General features: G+C 51.0%; 1 protein-coding gene across 1 annotated transcript in view; it reads right to left on the reverse strand.

Moving 5' to 3' along the window:
• The window catches only part of Nfatc1 (nuclear factor of activated T cells 1), a 99,352-nt gene that overhangs the window by 79,985 nt on the left and 4,738 nt on the right, over positions 1 to 14,629 (reverse strand). Inside the window, exon 2 of the mRNA XM_051163737.1 lies at positions 9,495 to 10,596. Coding sequence (XP_051019694.1) covers positions 9,495 to 10,596 — 1,102 coding nt within the window. The remainder of the gene's footprint in view (positions 1 to 9,494; positions 10,597 to 14,629) is intronic.

The raw sequence follows: 14,629 nt of genomic DNA on the forward strand, positions 1-14,629 counted from the left end.
CTTGCTCTGTGTACTGACCTTGAGGATTAAACCAGTCACTAAATACCTAGACTACCACAGAGGGATATAGGCATCTTTCCCCACAGACATGCAAAGACCACTGGGCTACCGTGGGATCCTAATCCAGAGGACCCTAGGGGTCACACCAATCTGACAGACAGAAGAGCCCAAAGGCCCCTTCAGCAAGACCCACATGGGGGTGTGAGTGTCCTGAATGACTCCTGCCAGGAAGAAAAAGGAGAGGAAAGAAAAAGGTGGAGACACGAGGGAGAGGATGCTGGTTGAAGAAAGGGGTCCACTGAGAACCCGAGTCCAACCAATGCTGAGAAAATTCCAGAGTAGGCGCAGCGAACACTGGCTTCCTTTTTGTGAGCGCCCACGTGAGGCGATGGTGTCATGATCAGTTTGGAAGGGTGAACGCCTGTCTTGTGCACATTAGAACATGTACTATGAAGCTGCAGGAAGCCGACAGGTGCTCAGAAAGATAGGTCAAGTGCGCAGAGGCAAGGAGTCAGCAAGGGACCTCTCTGTTGAAGCTTCCTGCTTAAAATGTCTTGCATTGGAAAGCAAAAGGCATGACTTGTCAGGGGCAGATTTGGAGAGCTGGGGCTGAAATGATTGTTATGGCAGAATAAATTACTTGATAAGTGGTTCCTTTTATTATGTATACATATACATATGTATGTATGTGTGTGTGTGTGTGTGTGTGTGTGTGTGTGTGTGTATAAATAAAACCACATTAATGGTGGCCAGAGGTGGTGGCACACACCTTCAATCTCAGCACTTGGGAGGCAGAGTCAGGTAGATCTCTGAGTTCAAAGCCAGCCTGGACTACAGAGTGAGTTCCAGAACAGTCAAGGCCACACAGAGAAGCCCTGTCTCAGGCAATGGTGAAGGGGCACAGAAAAAAAAAAAAAAAAAAAAAAAAAGATTACAAAGTAGTGAACCTGGTTTGTATAATAAAGAAATAATGGGTTGGGTTGTTTGTTTGTTTGTTTGTTTGTTTTTGTACCTCTGTGAGTGCATATGCGTATGTGTTCATGTGTGAGCAGAACCTCAGGGGCTGGTCACCGACCTCCACCTGACTTGAGACAGGGTCTTGCTAGGGTTCCCTGCTGCATATGCCAAGCTAAGCTGGCCCATGAATTTCCAGTCTCTACCTCTCGTTCTACTGTAGAAGTGCTGAGATCATGATAGCACATGACATCCAGCTTCATGTGTGTTCTGGGGAGCCAAACTTGGGCCCTCATGCTGTGTCAGGTGTCATGGAAACTCATCCCAGCAACAGGTACAAGAGTAATTCCTATGCATCCAGAGAGGATGCAGTTTTGCTTGGGTTGTTTAGGTAAACAACTTTCAATTCTGAGCCTCCCATTGTTAAAAGCCCTGCGTGTGCATGTCCTGCAGAGAAAACACAAAGGCCCTCTACGCTTTGGTCATCCTGAAACCCATGAGGCTATGCACTTGATCTAAGCCTAAAGTCTGCTGTAAAAGAAAATGGAAGCAAGTTAAGGGCAAACAAAGGCTTTGGCTTTCTAACACATTGTCTTGGGGCAGCAGCCAAAGGCTTTCCTTAACTAAGAAAGAAAAAGGAGAGAGAGAATGAAAGTAGGAAGGAAAGGAGGTGGGAGGAGAGAGGGAAGAAGAGACTGGGGAGAGAGAGAGGGAAAAGAAAGGGTTGCCGAAGGCTATCAATGCTCTTCTTGGCTGGTTCTGCAAACGTTGGGCCTCAAGGGCTCCATCTGCCCATCCACCCAAAGCCAAGCCCAGGACCACCCAGCAACTCTGTTGGGAGTGCACATCTGGGCCGCGGCCCCCTAACCACAGGGCTCTTGGCCTGGGAAAGCTTGCCTCACCCAAGAGGGGCTGGCCTTTCCTAGAGGTTGACCCAGTGCCTGGACAGAAAAGGACTAGTGGTCACCTCAGATGAGATGAGCACAGGGGACAGCCTGATACGGGGTGGGGGCAGTCAGGGTATGCGAGTTACATTTTCCTCACTCTGCCTGAACATAAGAGTCATCTCTGCACAGGGCTCCTGGCTGCCTACCTTTCCCAAAGCAACCTGGGAGGGTATCAGGGTCCACAGGTCCCAATAGCTAGACCCTTAACAAAATGTTTCCTCTTCAGTTGGAAAGGGTCAGGTAGGAGAGAGGCCAGGCCACCTAGGGATTTTCTAAGGCTCTGGCTGGAGACCGGCGACTACCCAGCTTTGTCCTTTCCCTGCTGTCTAGGACCTGACACAGCCTAAGAGCGATTATCAGGATGAGAGTTCCACTCATTCTGAGCTTTACCCACACTAGTCCCAGTGCTGGTCTGGTTGGGGTACAGAGCAGAGAAGACGAGGGACTCTTGCCAAGGACAATGGCAGAGCCCTATAACAGAAGGCAGAGTGCATGCCTGGCTCAAGAGATCAAGTCAAAGTCACAAATCTAGAACTTGCAGGATATAGACAGCAGGAGTGTGAGTGTGTGCATTCGAGTGTATGTGCATCCAGGTATACATGTATGTGTTAAAACTGCAGACTCATGAACCTTATACAGTGGCTATTTTTTTCCAGATTTTTGGGTGCTCTGCTACCCTTTGCCCCAAGTCCTCCCTGATCCAAGGATCTCCCATGAGCCTCCTCTTGTACATCCAAAGCTCGAGAATTGCCCTTCAAGGCTTGATATCACATCCTTTGTTCAGATCACTCTTGCCCCCTCATTCCTGATAGGTAAGTGAAGAACAGAGCTCATGAGCCAGGCTACATCTGCAGGCTCCAAGAGACCTGGGCTGCTGGGTCTCTCGCCAGACTATGGAAAGGTCTCTGCCCTGGCCACCTGTTTCAGACTGAAAAACAAAGAAGAAAGAAAGAAAGGAGGACAGATGGCGAACTTTTCCCAGGAGAACTTTCCTGGGAAAGGAACTGTGCAGCCTCTCCTGCTCCCTCTGCCCTGGGGCAGGCCCAACTTCTGCACACTCTGCACTTCTCTTCCACACCATGCCTTTCTTCAGCCACCGAGCGACTCCCAGCAGCGGCGGCCAACCCGTACTCACATCACTGATGTTTTAATAATGAGAATGCTTCCAGCCACACCTGCCATGCGTTACTTATGAAAAATGAAAATCCAAGCAAACTAACACAATAACTTGAACATCGTACTAGGGAACATAGGGCGGGGCACAAGCAAGCCACCAGACACTTCTGCCACTGCCCACAACTTGGTTTCCAAGTGATGCTGAAAGAGTTGCCGGTCAAGTTCTGAAACTTGGTTCAGTCTGTTCAGTGTGGTGCCAGCCTGCAGGGAAAGCCACTGCCATTTATGGTCATGTAAATCAAGCTTCCTCTTTTCAGCTGTGATTCCCTGATCCTTCCTTCACAAGGCAGATGGTCCTCAATCATGACATTTGGAAGAGTCTGGGCCTTTGGCCCAGGGTTGGAGAACCTAGACACGCACAGCGGTTCTGCCTCCTATAGAATTGACGACTGCCATGAGACACCTACACAAGGTACCACAGCTCTGTTCCTAGCTTAGAGGCTCTAGGCCATCCATGTCACTGGCTACACAGGGCTCCTTGGTTCTAGAGTTCTGGTTCCAGAGATAACAAGGTCATCACAGAGGGTCACTGCCCGGAGACGGCCTGGGGCTTTGGACACATACAGCCACATTCACCTGCGTGGGTAAGCTAGGCCTTCGCACAGGTCTCAGTCTGTATCATGATCATCCTGGTGACCTGAGTGGATCTTCTTCTGGAAACAGCAGCTCATATAGCAAGGGCAGAGCTGGGTGGCCAACCTGTGCAGGACCGCCATGGGCATTTGTGCCTGTGATCGTCACGTTCCAAGGGAAACCTTTCAAGAGGGCTGGAATGCTGGCCAGGTGTGGTGGGCAAGGTCACATGGCATGCCTAAGCTACTATGGCAGGCCCTCTCTTTGCCCTATCGGAGCTTCACCTGGCAAAGGTCTGTAATAGTCCCTTGGAGGTGGGACTTTTGGGGATGTGGTAAGTGTTCGCATAGCCCTCCACCGGATGAAGCGTCCCTGCCTTCCCTTCCAAGTACAGCCATGCCTGCCTGTCAAGACTCCTGGCGCCAGAAGAGGCTTCAGATTAGATGATGAGAAGAAGACAGACAGACAGACAGACAGAGGGCTGTGACGACAACACACTTAGCAGAGTGTTTGCAACACGGGACCTGCATTTAATCCCCAGAACCTGAATTCTAAGGATAAAAGCCTGACACTACGATGAAGAAACAAGCGGGTCTTCTGGTCTACACACACTCACGTATACGCACTCATGCACACTCACACAGCCCTACTGTTTTGCCGCTAAGAGTTGCATATCAGAAAAAGCAATTATCTCCCAATCTGGTTTTATCTCTAGGCAGTGACACCGCTCCACGGGCAACCCCAACTGTAACTATGACTCCCCACAACTTTTCTCAGATGGAAACATGAGAGTAGAAATTTGACTGCTTCATGTGTGGACATTGATACATGAGAGCATTGATACATGAGGCCTTGGGTACTTCCTCCCAGCCAGGGAGGGCTCTTGGCAGTTTTGGAAGCCTGAAAGTTCGCAACTAGTGAAGGCTTCAGACCCAGAACGCCCCCAGACCTGACTGGGAGCAACCAAGACCAGGCACGGCCTGCTCGCCCTCCTAGGGACATGAAGCTGCATTTTTATTATTTTGAGACTGGCAACAATCAAGGTCTAGATGGTTGGACTGAAAAAGCCTGAGCTCAAAGCCTCAAAGACTGGTGTCATCTTATTCTCCTCGAGAATGCAGAAGTGTGTGAGTTCCCCTTTCTTTACAGACCGCTCAAAGGAAAACCAAAGGCCACCATCCCCCATACCGTCAGAGCTTAATGTTCACACATAGCCTCCTTGAAAGTCCTAACTGAGACACCGGGCTAACTTTCCAGGCAGAAGTAAATGAGGCCAAGCCTCCAAGTATCAAACTGAACTGACACTACCACTGAGAAAGCACAGGGGAATGGACAAGAGAGAAGATATACAGTTCCCAGGCCTTAAACGCTGCACCCATAACCCCAAAGTCCACAGAAGGCAGTCTCATTCCCTAGGGTCAGTGAGTTCTCAGTGTCTTGCTCTGAGGGCCCCACTGTGTCCTTCCAAAGAAGCCTGGGTTCAGTCCTTCCCTAAAGCCCCTGCTGGTCCCAGTACTACAAAAGGCACATGTGAGGGCTGACTCCACAGAACACCTGAGGGTCAGGGACCTCACAGAGGTAGCACTTAGGGTGCAGGGCTTTGGGATCAGCTCATCTTGGGTATCTGTCAGTTACTATCAGGGCACATTAGCAAGGGGCCTCCTTGTTTTTGTCTGTGGTGAGACCTGACATTGCCCAGTGCAAAGCCTTCATAAGATGTGGGTGGTGTGATGGAGACTTCTCTCCAGTCCCAGACCAGCCCTCCTTCCTCCTTCTCCAAGTCCACAGAGACATCCAGGGTCTGTAGCACAGCAGGAAGACGGGCATGGCACCCCACCTGGTGATGTGTTTGGCATGTTCCCAGAACTGGGGCTGGGACATCAGAGGCCAATTACAAAGCCAAGAAGGAACAGCAGATAACTCCCGAGAACACAAAGTGCATGTCCATGGACATACAGCCTGTGGCAACTTCCCTCTTCCCACCAGAGCGTCTCTGCCTGGATGCCTTGTCTGTGTGCATGTCTCCTGTGCATGAGGCCTGCAGTCTATGCGGGTTCCCAGCACAGTCACTAACTTTCCCCCAGTCAGTGACTCAGTTTCAATGGTACCTAACTTTGCATCCTGCATACTATGGCGACTGCACTCTCCAGAAGGTCAGGGCCTTCCTAGACTTTAGCTTGCAAGCAATCTACAGTCATCATGGGCCCCGTGAGCCCACCAGAGAGCCCAGAGACATGGATGTTCTCGGCAGATGTCACAGATATAGACAGGCCAATTTGGCCACCAGAGCCCTGAAGTGGGCCATTGCCCTCAGGGACCTGAAGACCCACAGGAGCCAGAACTATCTTTCACCAACACCGTGCCTTCCCCAGGCTACAAAGATACTGGGTTCACTGAACAGTTATCCAGAGTGAAAATCCCCTGACGAGGGTGGTAGGGCAAGTGTGGAGAAAGATATGACCTGGGTTTACTGTGACCATCTACAGGCACACTTTATCTTATTCTTACTTAGAATAAACTCTGAGCTGTTCCGATAACCTCAAAAGCGAGAGAACTTGGACTTTCTGACGCTAGCACTTGTCCGTATCATCAAAGCCACTGGTATCATCAAGGCGTCCAACACCACAGCCCAAACCTGAAAGAAACAAGGTCTGACCTCAAATGATTTGAACATAGTACCCATTTCTTATCATCTGAACGAAACCGCTCTCTGAGTAAAAGCTGTTTGTCGTGTCTGCCCCACCCCCTTGGGAATTCTATTCTTTAAAAGGCAGTGGCCCATGCACAGAAACCTAACTTACAAATGCACAGACACACTTAGTTAAAATAAATGCTTCCACTGGGCCCAAACCAGTCCCTTTTTATTTGAAATTCCTCATCTAACTGTGCCTTTTTATAGGCAAGTCCAGAGACCATGCTGGCTGAGGACAGTAAGACATCCCCCACGAGCCTGTCCTAGAAGGAAAGAAGACGCTATGCTGCAGAGCTGACCCAAGCTCTGACACACAGGACGGGTGCTCTGTGAACGGTTGGCTCAGAATGAAAGTGGTGAACAGACAGTCTAAACTTTAGTTCCTTTGGGTTAATACAAATGTCCTCTAACGCGGCTATGGATGTAGCATGTAGGTAAAGTGCCTGCTGTTTACATAAGCAGGACCCGAGGATGTGAGTTGAGGTAACTAGAGTACTCTGAACAGGAGGGAGTGGGTGCCACAAAAAATGGCCCCAGGACAATGGGAGTCCCTCAGGAAGATGACCACACTGTGCTCTTTGCTATGATGCTCTTTAGAGCTGGATGGAATGGAAAGCACAGATGTGTTCAGGGTGGGGGTGGGGTGGGGATGAATTCACACTGTGGGAACTCTCCAGCCCAAATCTGGGGGACATGTGGGAACACAGCCTTTAAGGGGCACCTCCAAGTCCCTGCTGCCTGGTGCTTGCTTGTCCACTAACAGCATCTGTGGAGAGGGAGTGTTCTTTATGGCGATGGCCAAATCACTCCACATTTCATTTCCCCTAGAGCTTCCCGCTGCCTGGAGCAGTCGTTAGCGAGTTCATGGAAACCCATTAAAAGGGACCAGGAAACATATTTTGAGGTGAACCAAAACAGTGGGAAAAGGTGAACTTCAACCCCCAGGATGGGGTGGTGTTTGTTTGTGTTAGCTCACAGGACTGTCATGGCATCATAGCCACCCCCAGAGGCCCTGAGACCATGAGATAAAGACCACGGGATCACAGGCCACTAGGCTCATGTCAATGCTGCTAGGTAGAGGAAAAAACCAGCGACTGCTTTCCAGAGCCTGTGCCACCAGCAGGCTGGGGCAGACAGACAGACAGCTGTGGGCCACCAGAAATACCCAAGTTACTGGGGACACCTCTGTGAAGAACAAAAAAAAAGGGAGGCATTTTATGTTTGAAGACATTTTGCTATTTCCCTGAAAAAGCAAGCTAGGTAGTCAGGTTTTAAGCTGTGCCCTCATTTGGATTCTGCCCGTAGCGCCTCAGAGGGTGACTCGTCTGGAGAAAGGACCCTTAAAGGTAATTAAGTTAGTATCATTAGCATGAACCCAGATCCAGGTCTGGGTACTTAAAGGAAGACATGTGGGAGGAGCAGTGACCGTGGTACACGGTGAGTGGTACCCGCTAGTGCAAACCAGGAAGGAGTGGCAGGAGGAGCCAGCTGCCACACACACCTTCATCTCAGGCTTCCAGCCTCCAAGCTGGGAGAGAACACGTGCCTGGCGTGAAAGCCACCGGTCTACGACTCCTGTCACTCCGGCCTCAGCACACCACACATGTCATATCTGCATCTTAACTTTTGAAAAGTTCTAGCTGCACGGGCCCCAGCTATATTGTGGGACTTCTCTCTTCCCTAGGTCTCAGGAGTTCCATTGAGTCTCTACGAGTGACAATGACCTTCACTGTCCATGACCACAAATCGAAAGTGTGATGCTGATCAGGTGAGCTGAGAGAGCCAGTTTCGAAGTTGTCTTGATTTTAGTTAAATAAGAGTCATACTGGTAGTATGGCAGGCATGGCAGTTCTTTATGGATTTTAGGTTCCTCTGTTTGAGAGAAATTATGTTTCTGACATGCTCTGACATGGCTTGAACTGCCAGCCATCTGAACCTCCTAAGACAGGTAGAGGGATGCAGGACAGAATGACAAAACAAGATAGGAAGGAAACAGCTCTGTTCCACAGCCCCTGCCCTCGGTTCTGGGCCCAGGACAAGCTGGTCTCACTTAGGGCTTCCCTTTGATGCACCTTAGAGCCTTCTTCAGCAGTGCCACTCACAGCCTGCCACTGCCACTAGACCTCCCAGAGTGGGCCCCCAGAAAGACGTGGCCACGTGGCTGTACTATGTGGAGAGGACCCCCACAAAAATGAGTTCTGGGGCTAGTGGCTTTATAGTCACAGACTACATCTAGAGATCAGAGTGCCAAATACCAGGTGGCCATGCCTCAAATGAGCATGTGTCTGCCCTGGATAGGAGGGGGATGGGAAGCAGGCAAGAGAAGAAGCAGGCCATAGGCAGACGTGCCAGGTGACGGGTCCCTGGCTGTCACAGGTGCCTCCGCTTGTGGAAGAGGTCTCTGCTTTGATCTCATATGTGCTTTCAATGGCCTGAGTGGATGTTTTAATGCCTTGTGTGAAAACCCTGGAGCAGAAAGCAGCCCCTCCAGGCGTCACAAGTGGCACACCTGTCAGGAAAGCCGTTTAGTTAAAAATAAAAGCACTGGGCCAGTTAAATGGGTTGAGAGAATCACAAGCAGCCCTGCATCCCGTTAAAAGGAAAAAACCAACAACTTAAGGCCAGAGTTTTGTAACGTGCTCCCACTCGCTGTCAGCGACTGCCGGTCTCCTGGGACGCTGGTGAGCTGGCTGCTCTGGGGGACTGTGGAGCTGAGGGCCCATCTACCCCAGCACGGTGATAGCAATTAAGGCAGAGAAAGGAAGTGGGTGAGCAGCAGGCGGAACACACTCAGGAGGGTGGCTGCCTCGCTTGGCTTATTAAAAACACAACTGTGCGCGTGTGATGAACTTTACAGAGAACAGAAGGACAGCCACAGGGTCCGCGTGCTGCAACCCTGACCCTGCTGCACATGAACACGGCCGCCAAAAAGTTAGGCTCCCCTAAACCAGCTCAACGTGTCCTTAGAAAAGGAACTGGCAGACAGAGATAGCATGCAGGAAGCTGCCACCAGAAGAGGAGACAAAGGGGGGCTGTGACGATGCTACGTGTCCCCGCAGACCAATTATCTCTAGACAGAAGCCAGGACAGCGATCTCCTCTCCCCCAGCCACATCCCTACTGTATGTCCGACTCCAGCTGGAGGCTGCTTACCTCATGTATGGTGTTGGAGACAGAGACTTGGGCTTTGCCCACTGGTAAGGGGCCTGTGGCACCGACAGATACTGATCGCAAAAGGCGCCCTTCCGAAGGTGCTGGAAGGCGAACTCGTCGGGTGGGAAGTCAGAGGCAGGCGGAGTGGTGCCCAGGTCTTCCCCAGCTGGCTCCACTTTGAGGGCCACGGAAGGCGCATGCTCCAGGGTTGTCTTTCGCGACTTGATAGGGACACCATCACCCAGGTCCAGAGTGCTGTCGGTGGTCAGAGCATTGATGGCTGCTACAATGGCAGAGCTGGTATACTGGGTGGTGTTACCCAGCCAGGTGTCTTCGGTCACGCTGACCCGAGGGGAGCCATGGGGGGATGGTGTGGGTGAGTGGTGGGGTGAGCAGGAGGGCTGCCGGCCATTGAGGCTGTACTTGCGTTTGTTGCAGGGGGATGTGGGCCGGGAGCCACGGGCACCAAGCCAGTTCTCCTCGGTGACACTTGCACGGGGAGAGGTGGATGGGGAGTGCCTTGGAGACCCCAGCAGGTGGCAGGCACCCAGGCCTCGGGGAAAGCCCTCCTCTGGGTCCGTGGTCTTGGGAGACACGCAGGGTGACTGCCATGGGGAGGTCTGGGGGGACGCATACGGGCACGAGTAGTTGGACTCATAGGAGGAGGCCTCAGAGTTACAGCTCCTTGAGGAGAGGCTGCTGGCTGGGCTCAGGCAGGAGGGGTCTCTGTAGGCTTCCAGGCTGGGCAGGTGCAGGGTGGCTGTCGACGGTGACCGCTTGCAGCTGGGAAGTACATCTTCTACCTCCACGTCATGGAAAAACTGGCTGCTGCCGTGATGAAGGCCCAGGTAGGAGGTGATTTCGATCCGAGGACTCTCCAGCGTTGGGGCCCCATTGGGCCGCGTGTTGCCAGAGGACAGAAAGTACCCCGAAGGCCCACTGTCCACAGCCCCTCCATAACTGGACGGGTGGTTTGCTGAAGGAACAGCTGACATACCCGGGGTGGACGTCTGGAGGTCATGGCATGGTGCTGGCAAGGAAGAGTGTGCTGTGGGAAGGGGCAGAGTTGAGGTGACGCTAGGGGATGCATAGCTGTAGTGTTCTGGAAGAAAAGAGAAAAGAATGACATGAGGCCAGCGTAGGAAACATATACTCACAAACGCAGTGAACCCAAGACCTTTGGCCATCCCTGAGGACTCCAGGCCCCAGGTGTAGCCTCTGGAAATATGCTGAGGTCAGGCTGCTCCAAAGCCTTCTGCTTGACCAGCATAGCAGCCTTCCTCAGCCAGACATTCCCTGCCAAATGCCACACGGCTGTCCCTTACTGTCCTGTCTTCATTCAAGTGCCACATTCCCTAGCCAATTGTGATTTTTAAATCCTTATCTGATAGCCGAGTTGCCTTCACCAGTGTATTCGCCCTCCCCACCCCCCTTGCTCCCTTTCTGGTATATATCACTATGATGTATCAATCCATTGCTCTGAGCAACAGAAGCCAGGTCCCATGACGGCAAGAAATTTGCCTGCCTTGTGGGTCATGGCTGTGTGCAGAGCCAGGCATAGCGAAGTGCTTCTGTGATTCTGTCATCTGAGAGGCTGAGCGAGGCCCAGTGGATTCTGAGTTCCAAGCCAGATGTTCCCTTTGTTTTATGGTGCACGAGTGTCAGCTGATGGACAGAAGGATGGACAGACTGTGGCGGGAGGAAGAGCAATGGGTGTACAGGTAGAGAGAGGTGTGTGCCTCAGACACAGGGACCCAGGCATTTCAATAGGTGTTTAGAGACAAATCACAATCAAGCAGCCTAAACGCTTGGCTTCAACGACCACACCCAAAAAATGGGTGAAAAAACGTGAATTCCAAAGCCACTCTTATGGTTACCTGAGGCTCGCTGGTACCTAGAACTTCCGGAACTTCTAAAACAAAACAGATGGTTCCAAGGCACAACTAGATTTCACAAACATTATGTGCTAACCTATACTTTGATAAGCACGTTTTTAAAAAATCATCGCTGTAGTTGGGACTCAACAGGAAAGCCATGCTTCGGGATTTCTTATTGGAAAGGCTTTCTGCAGCCCAGAGCCCATTTGTGTGTGTCTGCAGACAAGCGTTTCCAGGCCTCTGAATAATGAAAATGAGCACTAGGAAAACCTAGATCCGCACCAGGCTCCAGTGCCTGACTGGGAGATGCGTGCAAGGACAGCACTGCTCTCTGCTGAGCCCTGGCTCGGAAACCAACAAAAGAAAGCTCCAGAAAAGATAGGGTCTCAAAGCACCAGCTAAACCCTTAGATATTTTCTAGATGAACCGGCCAGGCCTCGGGTAGGCTAGGAAGTGTCCTCTGTTGCTCCTTCCCACTCCTCCTCTCCCGTTAATGGGCAGCAGCGCACAATCCCTCTGGCAACACAGCAGCCCCTTATGAAGTAGACCAGGGCTCTAGTCCAGAGCCCAGTGAGAGGACATGCTGTAGTCCTCAATCCCTGGGTCACAGAAGTCCTCTGGAAAGGCCACAGATGAGACAAAGAGGAACAAGGGGATGGCTAGAGGAATCAGAAGCAGGAGCCTCCATCTGTGCCAAGGCTATGGTTGGAGGGTCCTTGCCATACGAAAGCAACGCTTCCCAGTCTGAACTCCATAGCTCAAGAAGCTGGAACCCAGCACTGAAAATGGCACTGTTCTACATGACTCTAACACCACGTTCTAGAGAAGGTACCACCTCTGGAGAGACAGGATTGGTGGCTGGTGGCATCTGGAACTTAAATTAGAGGCCTTTGCCAAGTTCCTAAGCTCACACTGTGTCTTTGAGCACTGGACAGGATTGCAGAGTTGTCCACTGGCATTAACCCTCTTTCATGCCCAGCTATGTAACCCAGTTTTGAACTGCAGAGACAGGCCACCCTTGCACCCCAAAAGGCAACCCTAGGGAAGACTGATTGGAGGTACAGCCTGTCTATAGTACATAATAAGAAAGAATGCTAATCCCAAAGGATCCGGTCTGTAGAGGTATGGAACAAGTTCAAGTGGGAAAGCCAACCTGAAGACCAGAGGGTGGTGAGACAAAAGATGGTCTGGCTCCTCTGTGAGGTCACCAACAGGAAAGTCTGGAACAGCTTATCAGGGACCCTACTCAGGAGCAGCACTGCCAGGTGCCTACGTCCAGAAGCCATCTTCTCTGCTGTGGCCACCAAAGGCTGTCTAAACATTCATTTAGGCAAGAGGAGTGTGGGGGGGGGGGCAGGAAGGAGGAGGAGGAAGAGAGGAGGAAGAGGAGAAGGAATACAGGAGAGAAGAGGATTCTCTATGCACCCGATGCTGACCCATACAAGATAGACACGAGGAATGATGCTGCTGTAGAGAGCTCCCTCAGCTGGCCTAGCACTTTGACATCTAGATCATTCTATAGAAAAGCACAATCAATGTTCCATGGCCCAGAAGATGAGGCCACGATTTTCCCATCTTTAGATATTGGAGTGCAGTCGAAACAAGTCGACCAAAGACAAAAGTGTAACATGGGGACCCCAAAATGTCACTGTGTCATTGCCAATTAGGATATTGATAAAAGGGAGGATGAAATTACAGACTAATAGGTTAGGAGTTTTAGTAATTTGATTTCAACAACACTTCACTTCTCAGAACTCATATGGTGGTTCACAACTACCTGTAACTCTAGTTCCAGGGGATCTGATGCCCTCATCTGACCTTTGCAGGCACCAAGCACACGTGTGGTGTATATCTATACATGTAGGCAAAATACTTACAAAATAAATACATCTTTTTAAAAAAAGAATCTTTTTTCATCTTAGGGGAACCCAGCTCCAGAAGAAAAGGAAGGTCTGAGGCTAAGACTGATGGGAAACCTGGCATCACAGCAGCTGTGCACACACTGGGACAGCTCTGTGCCTGCCCAGGTCTCCATATGGAGGCTGAAGACCCAGGCCAACCCTCCCTGGCCTTGAGCTGCCAGACCCCAAAGGAGGCACACCTGCAATTGGACCGGGCCTGGCTCCTGTGTTCTCTGTCTCCCAAGTGAAAGAATCCTATTTACTACAGACCAGGGCTGGCCTCACAGCTGACCACCTTCTTTTGGACAGAAGGGAAAGTTGGAAGCCTTCTCTAGAAACTCCTAGCTAGAAGCCAACTTAAGTCCTGGGCTCTCTGCAGTCCTGACTTGACACCCCTGCAGTGTTGAAGCCAAGGCCTGGGGACTGGAAGATTCCAGAAGAAATGGCTGGGCAGCAGGCAGAGGACAGAGTGAGGATGACATGGCTTGTCTCCTTGGGGCTGTCTTAGCAACAGGGTGTCTGAGGCCAGAGAAGGAGGAAGAAGGAGGCTTTCTCACTCTGGGCCCCAATGCAGACAAAGAGGAAGTTATAGAACAAGGCACATGGGCCCCAGGACATTACAAGTGTGGCCTTTATTCAAACCAAAATGTTTGAATAAAATATGATTTAATAGGGCAAAGAAGATCCATAAAACAATTATTAAAGAACAGAAACAGAGTTAGAGATATAACTCAGTTACTAAGTGTTTGAGTGGTGTTCAAGGAACCCTGGGCTCAATGCCTAGCACCACATGAACCAGGCACACCCTGTAAGCCCAGCACTCAGGAGGTGGAGGCAGGAGGATCATGAATTAGAAGCTATCATGGCTGCACAGCGAGTTAGAGACTAGCCTGGGACTACATGAAACTCTTTCTCAAAAACTAAAACCTGTCTGTGAGAGCTTGGTCTGCCTCTCTTGTCAGAGTCTGCTGGAGCAAGAATGCCCACTGACGCCAAGACGGGCAGCTAAGTTCAGCTGAGCTACCTCTTGTTACAAATCCTAGACCTGTGGGGGCAGGACTAACCTTCCACCTGCACCAACTTCCACCGACTCAAAGGGTCTATAGGGAATGCCAAGCTCCCCAGCAACTTCCTTACCAAGCCAGAGATGCTGGGACTGGTTGGATAACATCAGGAGCTGCTGTGCCTGGCAGTCTGCCTTTTTGCTCAACTGCCCAGCAACCACAGAGGAAAAGCACAAGCGAAAGCAAAGGCCCCCCACAGCACATTCACAATAAAATGTAATGGAGACACAGTCACCCCTTGCAGGTGCCACCATCTCTCTTCCTGTTTCCCTAACCGTCAGGTCCTTACTCTT

This window comes from Acomys russatus, chromosome 20, assembly GCF_903995435.1.
Source record: "Acomys russatus chromosome 20, mAcoRus1.1, whole genome shotgun sequence".
In the NCBI taxonomy this organism is placed as follows: Eukaryota; Metazoa; Chordata; class Mammalia; order Rodentia; family Muridae; genus Acomys; species Acomys russatus.